Source organism: Carassius gibelio, chromosome B6 (genome assembly GCF_023724105.1).
Source record: "Carassius gibelio isolate Cgi1373 ecotype wild population from Czech Republic chromosome B6, carGib1.2-hapl.c, whole genome shotgun sequence".
In the NCBI taxonomy this organism is placed as follows: domain Eukaryota; kingdom Metazoa; phylum Chordata; class Actinopteri; order Cypriniformes; family Cyprinidae; genus Carassius; species Carassius gibelio.
The window spans coordinates 2,070,122-2,083,400 of NC_068401.1; the positions used below are offsets into that span (position 1 = coordinate 2,070,122).

The 13,279-nt window shown below is 37.5% G+C and overlaps 1 protein-coding gene across 1 annotated transcript in view; it reads left to right on the plus strand.

Annotated features, from left to right (window-relative positions):
* Positions 1-13,279, plus strand: part of LOC127960289 (cadherin-22-like) — a 172,097-nt gene that overhangs the window by 75,847 nt on the left and 82,971 nt on the right. The window contains exon 2 of the mRNA XM_052559927.1: positions 9,285-10,200. Coding sequence (XP_052415887.1) covers positions 9,973-10,200 — 228 coding nt within the window. The 5' untranslated portion in view covers positions 9,285-9,972. The remainder of the gene's footprint in view (positions 1-9,284; positions 10,201-13,279) is intronic.

Here is a 13,279-nt window from a genome sequence, read left to right on the forward strand (position 1 = left end):
TAAAAAGTCTTAATATGTTATGCAGCATTTCTACCCAAGTAAATACATCTTGTTTTAAAGATTTGCAGAGATTTCAACTGCAAAGCAAAGACAAAAAGGCCTCATTAAGAATCTGATTCTTTGGCGTGTGAGAAGCAGAGTTAAAGTTATAATGAGTCCTCTGCTGTTTAGAAGTTAGTGCTGTCTATTCTGCTTGTTATTGGGACTGTAATTCATGTTATTTTGGAGAGTTAAATTTTATTGTACAGTAGCTTTTTTTGTTGCAGCAATGATGTATTGATGGACAGTCACTTCAAGTGCATCTGCTATTATGGGCAAGTGTGTGTTGTAATGTTTATATTTGATTAATTTCAGTTTATTTAATTAAAAAGGCATGCAAAGTTAGTAAAAGGTTGGGTAAATTGCCTGAAGTCTTTAAAAAACATGTTCAGTGAATTATTAATATGATGCCGTGTCTTATAGTTCAAATAGTTTTATTTTTATTAAGCCGCATCAGTTTTTTTGTCACTCCTTTGATTCCACTGACAAAATGTAAAACTTTCTAAAATAATGGGGTTTTTTTCATGGTTGCATGTGATTTCATGTGCAATTTTGATGCAAATAGTCAGAAATACATTTTATTTTATAATGCAGAAATTATATATACAGAAAAAGATATTGTCAATGTTTATTATATCTTAATATCTTCATGCCTTATAGTTGCATTAAGCAGATTAAGCTGCAGTTGCATTACGCTGGACGAAAATATAGTTATATTTGTGCAATGATACAAGCAGTCATGCAGTTGAGGTTTGCTGTATAGTATAGATTGCCAGATATGAGTATATTGTGTTTTGTGTGTTGCACGTGGATAAAAATGTATCAGATGAGATATAGTGCATTTATACACCTCCTTGTTGTTCTGTAGGCCTGTGTAACATGCAGTTTATTGTAGTCATGGTTTGTAACAGCAGGGGTTAAATGCTGAAGCTAGCCACCCAAACTCTGACCCCTGGCTGGCAGCCGTAAAGCAGAGGCCCCGGCCCTCGGTGAGGGCCCCGAGGAGCTCATGGACAGCTGTCAGCTGGAAGGCCATGATCACCGGTCAGCGCCTGGACTTCCAGTCCTGCCAGTCACCCGTGAGACGAGCCACTGGGTAATTGTGCAGCTGGCAGGGAGAAAAGCCTGAGAGAGAGAAAATAATAGGGCCAGAAAGATGCGAACAGCATAGAAGCTTCTAAAGTACACTCTTAACAATAAAGGGTAGAGAAAGAGCTGTTGCAGCAAAGCCATAGAATAACCATTTTAGTAAAAGAACCATTTGGGAAGAACATTTTAATAACCCGAAGAACCATTATTATCCTATTTAAAGAACCTGTAGTGCAATGGAAAGTTTACCATTGATGTTACAGTAAAATTTCTTTATAGAACCATAGATGCCAAAAAAGAACTTTTAAGTTTTACAGTACAAGTCAAAAGTTTTTTTTATTGTATATTGTATTGAAAAGGTTTACCTTGCTCACCAATGCTGCATTTATTTAATCAAAACGCAGTAAAAATTCTGGTATTTTATTTTGATATAAAATAAGAGTTTTTTTTTATGTGCATATATAGTAAAATGTAATTTATTCCTGTGATAAAAACTGAATTTTCAGCATCATTACTCCTGTGTCATATGATCCTTCACAAATAATTCTAATATTATAATTTCTGATTATTATCAATGTTAAAAACAGATGCTGCTGCGTGGAAACTCTGATAAATTACCATTCAAAAGTTTGGAGTCAGTACATTTTTTAATTCTGCTTTTAATCTGCAAAGATGCATTAAATTGATCAAAAGCAACAACAAGGTCATTCATAATGTTACAAAGTAACATTTCTAACATAAATTAAATTGTTCTTTTGAACTTTCAGTTCACCAAAGAATCCTGAAACATAAAATGTATCACTGTTTCTCCAGAGATAATATGCAAAACAACTGTTTTCAACATTGCTAATAATAGTGGGGAAGTCGTGGCCTAATGGTTAGAGAGTCGGACTCCCAATCGAAGGGTTGTGAGTTCTAGTCTTGGGCCGGACGGAATTGTGGGTGGGGGTAGTGCATGAACAGCTTTCTCTCCACCTTCAATACCACGACTTAGGTGCCCTTGAGCAAGGCATCGAACCCCCAACTGCTCCCCGGGCGCCGCAGCATAAATGGCTGCCCACTGCTCCGGGTGTGTGCTCACAGTGTGTGTGTGTGTGTGTGTTCACTGCTCTGTGTGTGTGCATTTCGGATGGGTTAAATGCAGAGCACAAATTCTGAGTATGGGTCACCATACTTGGCTGAATGTCACTTCACTTTAATCAAAAATGTTTCTTGAGCAGCAAATCAGCATATTATTCTGATTTCTGAAGATCATTTGACACTGAACACTGGAGGAGTGATGCTGAAAATACAGCTGCGCATCACAGGAATCAATTACATTTTACAATCTATTCACATAGAAAAAATATATATTTCACAATTTTTACTGTATTTTAAATCAAATAAATACAGCCCTGATGAGCAGAAGAAACTTCATGTAATTCCAACTTTTATGACCAATAGTGTAAGTGCATAGAAAATGGATTTCTGTTGTACAGTAGAGAGGATGTGGGAGGAGGCAGTAACAAACTACAGTTAGCATAATAAGCCATGCAGCCTTTCAATATATGTCTCCTGTCATTACTCCCTGTAAGCAAACACGCAGCTTAATGAGAGGCAGCATACGCTACAGCACCATTTACTCTCAATGCTCAATCCATTACAGCCGCCGCCGTCTGCCAATTGAGTCCACTTTCACCCCCGCCCCGCTCCGGCCCGGCCCTAACACGCTCACTCCACTCTGCCAAGGAAACAGCGTGTCTTGGACAAGGGCTACTTCTAACCGGATCCCTATTCCAGGGTATAATAGCCGGTCTCTAGAGCTCAGAGTCGCAGCCAAATAGAAGAGTGAGACGACACTAGAGGTATTGAGGCTTGTCCAGGTGTTTGTGAGTGCTGCTAATTGATGCCGCGTTCCCAAATATTTGGGTTTATGTGCATGACGTGATTATCTTGTATGCGAGACACTGATACTGAACCTGTTTCGAAGGGCAGCTGTGTTTGGGAGAAAACGTCAGGGATTTATTTATGCATCCTGAATTTAATGTTTATGCATATGCTGGATAATAATGCATATAGCTGATGTAGCCTTCATGCTGGTTGGCAAGTTTTAACGCTAGTGATGCTTTATTTAAATGGCAATTATTCAAAATGTATTTAATTAATATTCATTTTAATTCATTACAGTCAAAAACTTATTATTATTATTATTTATTATTTTTTTATTTACGAATTTCATTATTTATTTTAAAACAATGATGAATTGTGGTGTTAATATATAATTTGCTATAAAACAGTAAGTTTTTGACTGTATAATTATTATTATTATTATTATTATTGCTATTATTATTATTATTATTATTATAACAATAATAATAATAATAATAATAATAATAATAATAATAATAATAATAATAATAAGTAATCATATATATATATATATATATATATATGTATGTATATATATATATATATATATATATATATATATATATATATATATATATATATATATATATGATTACTTATTATAATAAAAATATAAAATCTCATAAATATGGTAATGCATCTTTTTCTAAGATCTTGTGAGTAATTAGCTCATTAAGTATGTCATATAACATTTCCCTCATTATTAAATGTCACATATGTGTCCTCTCTGTATGATTTTTAGTGAGTAGATGTCAGACTGCAGTAGTGAAGGTGTGTGGCTTCATTTATATGACCACAGTCATTAGAAGAGCATGTAGTCTGGGCTTTGATGAGAGCTTTCATGCGTCGATGCCTGCTTGGGGGAGCGCTTGGCAAACGTATAATCGTGTGACACATCAAAACATCTCACAGCCAGAGAAGAGAGCCAGCGCAGCTTATTAACCTCAGGCTATTAGTTTCCTCATACTGTTTTTCTTTTTTAAATCCACCCAGATTTTAATCAGTCTGATGTTTTGGATCTCTTCTCATTTAATTCTTTGAACTACTTTGACAAAGGCGGGCCGTTTGTGAAATGATGCTCTATTTGTTAAGATTACCAAAGTTGGAAGAAAAAAATATATAAGAGTGTTAACAGGTGCCATGTTTGTGGCCGTTTGTCATTGATTCCCATTAAAATGATAATTGTGTCTTATGTTCACCAAGGTTAAACCAGTGAAAAAGTGATCTATTATTGCAATTCAAAATAACTTTTTTCTATGTGAATACATTTTTAAAGGGGGGGGTGAAATGCTCGTTTTCACTCAATAGCCTGTTAATCTTGAGTACATATAGAGTAGTACTGCATCCTTCATAAATCCAAAAAATCTTTAGTTTTATTATATTCATAAGAGAAAGATAGTCTGTACCGATTTTTCCCGGAAAAACACGACCGGCTGGAGGCGTGACGTGTGGGCGGAGCTAAAGAATCAAGAGCGCGAATAGGCTTTTGCGTTGAGAGCATGTGGAAGCTGTGACATTACCGTGAGGGAAAACCCATCATCCAAAACAAACCATGGCTTACAGTCAGATTCAGCCGTTTATTTATGATCCAGAATCAGATCCAGAGGCTGAAACTGAATGAGAGCAGCAGCAGCAACGACTCGCTCCAAGCGGGGCTCGAACCCGGTTCTCTGGCACGGGAGGGGACGCACTAACAAGGAGGCAGAGATATTTGAAGCCGTTTCACTCACCGCCTGTGGTTCCAACACACGATCGTGACCCTTTTTCCTTGGGATTGCATCATCCTTAAGAAATAAACGATATGCAAATCCGTCGTCAAACTGGGCCTTGTTTGTAAAACAAGCATCTTCGAAATGCAGGGAACAAACACTTGCACAACTCCGTTGATGCTCTGTAAAAATAAACTCCATCCACTGGTCCCTTAATGCTGTTTTTTTTTTTTTGGTAATCTGTGCAGGGTTGTCTTGCCCTGGCAACCAAAAACACACTTCTTTTGTGACTTTTCGCGACGCTCTCGCTCTGATCAGTGAATCGCTCTGATCAGTGAATGTCTGTGCTGCTCAGCCTCGCTATACGGGAGCGCACGCTCTTCCGGCAGAAGTGCCCTAGGACCCATATAAGGAAATTCCGCTCCATCTAACGTCACAGAGCCATACGCAAAAAAAACTTTCCGAAACCGGAAGGAGTATTTTGGGAACAAAAATACTCCTTCAAACGTACAACTTAATTTTTGAAACTTTGTCCATGTTTAGCATGGGAATCCAACTCTTTAACAGTGTAAAAAACTCAGTATGCATGATATAGCATTTCACCCCCCCTTTAAATGTACTTGATTGCTGTAATCAAAGCTGAATTTTAAGCATCACACTTAAGAAATCATTGTAATATACTGATTGCTGTTCAAGAATCATTCATGGTTTTATATATATATATATATATATATATATATATATATATACTGAAAACAGTTGTGATGCTTCATATTTTTTGTTGAAACCATAAAACATTACCATTCAAATGTTTGGGGCCCATAGCATTTAAAAAAAAAAAATGTTACAAAAGTCCACAAAGGGTGAGTTGTTTTTGACGTGCATCTGTATTTTTTGCAATCCCAAAGTTGGAGCAGTGCTTTGAACCCCGAATGCCGTGTGTTTGTGGATGTTTGTGCAGAAGCGGCTAATAGGCAGTCAGTGATTCCCATTAAAGCCATGGATGTCATGCAGGTGAAAAGGAGATTGTCGGAGGAGAGAGAGAGCGTGGCCCTTTACCTTTCTCTGGCCTGAAGCCCATCACTCTGTGGTGATCCGTCTCCTCTCTGGCTCTGGTTTCCGGCTGTCACGGTCTCTGCTCTCTATCTGGCATCTGATGTGAAGTAGCAGCCATGTTTTATAATCAATCCACGACCTAATAGGTCACGCATGAGCGCGTCTGGCTTGCCAATAGCATTTTGGGTGGTGGAGAAGGCATTATGACTGTATTAGACTAGCTTGGTGTTACACGACTGGCCTTTCCGCTGATATTTACTAATTGACGATGTCCTACAACAGGTGAGAACGGACGACCCCAAAGATCCAGATCCTTTAGTCAACTCGTTTACGCTCCATACTACATCTTAATTGTATAAACTCATCATAAAAATTTCAATAAGTTTATATCTAAAGGGAAAATTTTATCTGGCTTGTGCTTTTCCTCTGTTAACTGCCCAAGGGTTGAAAGTTTTGAGCAAACAGTTGGAGAACGTCTTTGCATTCAGCCAGAGAAAATATTTGATATAAATGGTTTATAATTTATCATATGCATTTGGTCAGGCCTACTAGGAAACTTTAGATAGTCAAAAACCAGCTACGCTTGAGAAGTTTTTCTTTGAGGCGAAAGGGAATAAACAACATTACTTTAAAGTTGCCTCTTCAAGACAAGAACGTTGCAGACTAATTGGAAACATGAAAAATATTACGTTAGATCAATGAAATTCAAAAGCGTGCTGTTTGATTGACTGGCTGATTCTTTTGATTGGCATATTTGAGAGTATGTGTTTTGATGTCATAATGGAGTTTTTTAGGGGCTTTCTGATGTTTTCTGTTTGTAGTCAGCCGTCCTCACATGCATATTTTAAGGATCAGTTGTTTGCACTGAACTTTATTTTTCTTCGTCCTGCGTATTTAGATGCAAAGTGTGACCCGGATCACCGCTTGACCTGAGATGCTAGTTGAAGCAGAGCTAAATGCCACATGTCACAGTCCTTAAGCATCAAAAATAACAGTTTTTTGCTTTGAAAAATAAAAACCTTTTGCTTTGGTAAGTAAAGAATATTCCTATAAAAAAAAAAAAAAAATAGATAGCTGTAACGTGGAGTCAGAGGGGTTTGGATCCATGTGCAGAACTTTTTTCAAAGAATGGTCAAACAGGCAGAAATCAGGAATGGCGTCACGTATGTTAGGGGCAACCTAAATCAAAAACAGAACAAAGCAGAGATGGGGGCGGGCAGCCAGCAGAGAATCAGAGTCGAAATACACAATCCAAGATCAGACACGGGAAAAACAAACACAAGGGTAAACTGTCGGAAATGCTAGACAGGCTAAACAAGATTTCGCAGTGAGTGAGAGTGATTGTGCTGCTTTTATGTGTGTGTAAATGAGGTGCAGGTGTGGCAAGGAAATTGGCTGATGAATGAGGTGCAGGTGTGGCAAGGTGATTGTGATGCAGTGACTCATGGGAAATGTAGTTCGGGTGTGGTGCAACAGTATGAGAGGTGCTAGTGTCCAAGTGACATCTGGTGGTTGATGTGTGGAATGGTCCTGTGTTGAGCGCCCTCTACTGAAGTTCATGGGCACTTCATCTAATGATTGTGACAATAGCATTGCTTCTGTTTGTACAGAAGGTGGCTAATAAGCTCAATAAGCTACTATGGTGAAAACTCTGCGTGTTTACTTTTAGGAATAAAAATCAAAACCAAAGTTTGGGTTTCTCTGTTTATTTTAAATTTTACTTGGGTCAAAGTACAAAGGTGCTTGATTTTTTTATGTGAAGTATTAAAAGTAAAAAGTACTGATTGCTTTATTTTCCAGTTCTATATTCTCCCGCTAAAAAATACAAGACATAACATTAATAACTACTACTAAAAATTACTGATAATTCAAGTGTGCAAACAAGTAAAAATAACAAAATATACCACATAGTATATATAAATGTGGAAAAACTAAATGTGTGTTACTAAATATAGACATGCTAGAAACGCTATGCAAACACTGCAAAAAAAAAAAAAAGTTCCATTGTCATTAATTTAGCTTTAGCTCACAAACAAAAGACTAGCTGTAAGCTAATAAATGCTAAAGTTCGGCATCAGTAACTTAATTTGCGCGCCATCAGTCATGCACTCAAGCTCCTAGGATCTCACATTCTTTTTAATTCTGTGAATTGTTAACTGGAGACTCGTTCTGACTGAATCATTTGAATCAGTGAGTCATTGACTCAAAGAGATCCAATCAAATCATTTCAATTAACGAATGAATCATTCATTGCAGTTTGCAAAACGATTGAAAAGAATCGGCCCGTTTAAGAATCAGGCACCACAACCACGTCTCGTAATGCGGGAAGATTTCGCCAGTTCAAAATGGAGCAAGGAACGTTTAACAAGATGTTACCAAAATAAAAACACTCCAGTAAAGTACTTGAAAATTGTGTTTGAGAGTACAGTAACGAAGAGCAAATACATGACAACCCAGCACTGGCTGTGAGTGTTTCATTCTTCACCCTCTTTACAAGGTCATTTCTCTTTCGGGATGCTTCTATAGGAATGTCTTGAACTAGATGACGCAAGAAGCTCGTTGGCCTTCCTCCAGACGCGAAGCCGCAGCAACCGTCTGCCATAGGTTAAACAACCAATATCCTGAAGGGCCTTTCTTGGCCCGTGCTCGTCCACAGGATCTGTAATCTTTTAGCCTTGAGGTTGTGACATTTCAGCCATGCTAAATGTTGTTGTTTTTCTCTTATTCTGAAAGCCTCAAAGACCATTAATCATTTCCCCTGCCCAATGGCACTTTGGCTGATGCACAATGGGGCCATAGCTTATCTTCACCTTCCTGACCAGTGTTTGTTTTAAGCGTTAGGGTTGCCGCTCTAATGGATTGAATTAATTGATTAATGCTTTTATCCAATTAGTGCTCTCTCATGCAATTAATCAGATAGCCTCGAGTGTAAGCGCCTGCCGTGGGCCGCAGCTCGGCAGACAGATGGTTTAGGCTCAAGTTCATGATATATAAAACTCCCTTTTTCCTTTTCCAACTACACCTGGCTCCCTAACACAGAAGACATTGCTCTTGGGCTAAGCACATTATCCGGATTCTTGCTGATCACAAGGTTTCAGCTTTGAGAAATGTTTTTCAGGTAGATCACCTAAATGAAGGTGTGTTTTCTTGCTGCAGTCCTGTGGAATCCAGGAGAAAATCAAAGAGTTTAGATCCGTGAATGCTTTAAAAGCATTTTGTGTGTCGGAGGGGATGGCAAATTCACTGTGGCATGTATTGAATTATGTATTTGTTTAACAAGAAAGAGAACGCCATAACAAGAAGTCAAGGATCGATACAGCTTTTCCATTATTGATGTATTGCAACTGGATCCTTTTTAAGTGATGTGACGTCACTTAAAAAGTTTTCAAAGCTGCACACTGATCTATAAGTTTCCATTTAGTGCCTTTTCCCTTTAAATAAAGTATTTTGCTTTTCTAATTGGTTATCTTTGCTCTGTTACAGGTGATCAGATGTTGAGGTCAACATGAACTCACCCATGTCAAACTCTCAACCCTGCAGGTCACGAAGTACCGTGACACATGGATCTAGATTGGGATAATAATGCCTCTGATTTTGAGTAACATCTTGCATTTATGAAAAATTGAGGATTGCTTTTTTTGTCTTTGGGATTTGAAGCATGCAAAATGGTTGGAATACACCCTTTTTGTTAAAGCAGTTAGCATGGAGCATTCATAAATTTCCAGACACACAATGGGATTGCCAAGATTGAACGATAAAACATCATTTTTTTGTCTTTTTTGAACATGTTTGCAGTTTCATCCAGTAGCTGTTCAACTTAAAACTCAACTCGAGCACAGATAGGACTTCAATGGCTTTGTGATTGGAATCTGTCATTGAGAAACCCAACATAGATATCAAACAGAGGAGTTATAGCTGTGTGTCACTGAAACGGCTTCATCTTTCTAAGAAAGATTCCTCTTAAATGCCCTCTTGAGGACCCGGTGGCCTCTGTGATGACCAAAAACCTATTGGATTTATAGTTTCATTGAGCAGCGGCAAACTCTCGTTTACCTTCCTCAACCCCGGAGTCAAGGAGCTTTTCTCAAGCAATCAGGCGGTTGGGTGGAAAGCTTCATCTTGAACGAGTTTCTGACTTCTGCCCCATGTAGAGACCAGAGCGTTTTCAAACATGGCTCCCCACTGGAGAGCAGGAGCTCAGGTTTTGGCAGTGACTCTGGGAATCATGCAGTGCTGCGGATGGCTGTCCGCTCAGACCATAAGGACTAGTGTTGGGATGATGGGAAGACGTCCGGAGCCATGGCCGATGTCCCATGAACGGGTGAAGAGGGGATGGGTGTGGAATCAGTTCTTCGTCGTGGAGGAATACACCGGGACAGAGCCGCTTTACGTCGGAAAGGTAGGACTGCAGAACATGTTTTTGGTTGCATGCTTAGTGCTTATTTTTCTATGCAGGAGAAAATCTATAGACGGTTTCAATGGCAACAACATAAACAAATGTTACTGCTCATGAGCACTTTTGTGGACCTAACTTAACTTCCAGTAGACTTCCAAATAGAATCAATAACAACAGCCAAGTCCTTCTAGACTTTAGTTTGTTATATTTTTTGATAACAAACAAAATATGTTTGCTGCGTGGATCGGGCGGACTTAATGAAAATGCAAATTCATTCTTTGCCAGCAGGAGATGTTTTAAAGCAAAGACATAAAGCGCGAGAAATAGAGGTTTCCCCAGTAACAGCTGTAAACGAAGCAGAGCTGGTACACTCACACTCACAGGCATATAACATTCAAGTCTTTCTTTCAGAAATACAGCGATATAAAAACACCTGTGCCTCGTTTGGATATTTAAACATATAAATGTAAGGAATTATTATTATTAAACGTGCAGTAAGTAATGTTATTCATGTTTATTCAATGAAGCCTTTTTGAAAATCGATCAGTTTTAAAATTGTGGCGAGTCTCCAAAAATAAATAAATGTATGGGAACACATCCCACAGCACAACCACCTGAGCACAACTTCAGTCTACTCATCACCTTGACTTTAACTGCGTTTGTAGATGGCACCGCTAGGCAGACCGATATAACACAGACTGGAAGTTAACTTAGGTCCATGAAACCGTCTATAGCTGCACAATGAAAGCCAAATCACGTTTGGTGTTTTTTTTTATTTATTTTTTTATGCATGGCGGGGGTGCGGGCACGTAGATATTTGGATATTTTTGAATATATTGCATGATATTCGATATCTGTTCGAATTAGATTTTTCTCAAAAGTGACAGCCCTAACTAGAAGTTAAGCATACAGTAATTTAGTGGTTTTTTTTCATACATTAGAATTTTTTCTATTTATCTATTTACTTTTTTCTAAATATAATGACTATCATGCATTTTTACCATCATTTACAAAAGATAACCATAAAAATGTAATTCAACGTAGGTTATATAAGAAAAACTCTACTTTTATTCTTATATTTTGAACACGAATCATTAGATGACATTAAAATACCGTATTTGAGAAACACTCCATTGTATCCATTTGCCAGCAAGAAGTTTTCAATTATTTAAAATGTCACAATTTTAAACAATATTATCACTTTTTCTTTTACATATTTTAATAAGCACAGGAGCTAGTTTCATAATATGCAGTCAACGTGTTAAAACTGTATCTAAAGAACTAGTTTACCTATCTAGCAGCTAAGAGGTAATCAGTCTTACATTTTTCATTCAAATTAGACCAGTTTTTATGTTTTTTATTGTTATTTGTATAATTGAAGTAGACACTGTATTTATGATGCTTTCTATGTTTACCAAAATGGGATGTCTTGTTTTTGAACCATTTGCAGTACTTAACATTTATACTGAAAGTTGCAGTAATTTTAATGTTATTTTTAATGTTATTATTATTATTATTATTATTTTTAGCTGATTAGTTTTGTAATCTCTAGAGAGCGTCAATATTTAAACTTCAATAGCAAATATAAAAAATAAAAAAAAATCCATTGCAATGAATAAATTTTCCCTTCATTCATCGACTCGAAATGTTAATGGTACTCTCTTTGTAGCATTTTTATACATAATAAAAATTGTATTGCTAAATATTGTAGATTTTATTATATTGCAGATTAAATACAACTCTTAAGTTAATTTAGTCTTGAATCAATAGTATCTTGATATTTTTTTGTTTTTAGTGTGTGTGTGTGTGTGTGTGTGTGTGTGTGTGTTTGTGTGTGTAGCTATATAGTAATTGTATTAGTTGTGGTAGTAGTGTGTTGTAGAGATATAAGCGACTCATGCAGTAATTCATTAAGAGATTGCGTGTGTGCCAGAAAAAGAGGAGCTGATGTCTAAATGAGAGCCATAAAGGATGATGTGAGAAATGGAAGGGGGATTCTGGAGAGAGATGATTTTATTAATAAAATTAGCCAGAGTTACTGCTCCCTGTGAAGTCAGTCGGGCCGTGAGCCCAGACTATTAATAGATCTGCTAGTGTTGTGTGTCTATTGCTCACCGTATCATAGACTTTAATTAGAGAGATATAGAATTAAATATGACCATTGCCTTTTACCAGTGATGGTCATTTAAAACAATCCCTTTCTTTCTCTTTCCTCACTCCCACACTGTCCTGTGATTAATCTGCTAATGAACTATCATTTTTCTAAACGTTTGGCCTCTGCATCGACAGCTGTCTTTAACACATTTGTAAAATGAATTTCACTTACCATTGCATTATTATGTAAGTGGTTTCATGTGTCTGTATTGCACGGCTTGACTATATGTTTGCAGTCTAATGAGATTCAATGTACCGTGCAAATTTTATAGCACAAAAATAACTTTTTAAACAATGCAGAGCATTTCTATGCACCTGTTCTCATTCTGCCCCCCCATGAGATCTGGCAAATCAAACACAAAAATGCACTTGGAAATGTCATGCTACGAAGGAAAAATGCATTTTGAATTACATCTCGTGTTGAGAATCGTCAAAAAGTTTGAACTTTTTAAAAACGAGTCCTGCTGAGTTGACCTGTGAGATGAATAAAGACATTTTATAAAGACTACACCTGCTGGAGTGGCTTTAATATCACGTTCGTTCTTTTAATTTAATAGCTTTAATTGCAGCCATTAACTTAAAGTCCAATAATGCTTCATTACGACCCCAGTCTTTCTTCACCAAATGTCTTACGTTTTATCTTCAAGGAAAGTGCACTTGTATTCACAAAATCCTCCGGTGACCTTCTGCTATTTACATTAGACTTTCAGACCGCATCGACTCAAAAGGCTTGTCGGAGAAACCTGGACATCCTGAAGGTTAATTCTACGCATCAGTCCCTTTTCTGCAAAGAGCTCTAAGAGCGAGTGAAAGTGGCGAAAAGGCCACTGCACCATTTCCCCCCCTCTAACTCTGAGCCTTGAAGTCCAGACGTATGTAAACCTCGAGTCGATAAATATTAGAAGTCTCTTTGCAGGGAAAGGCAGCA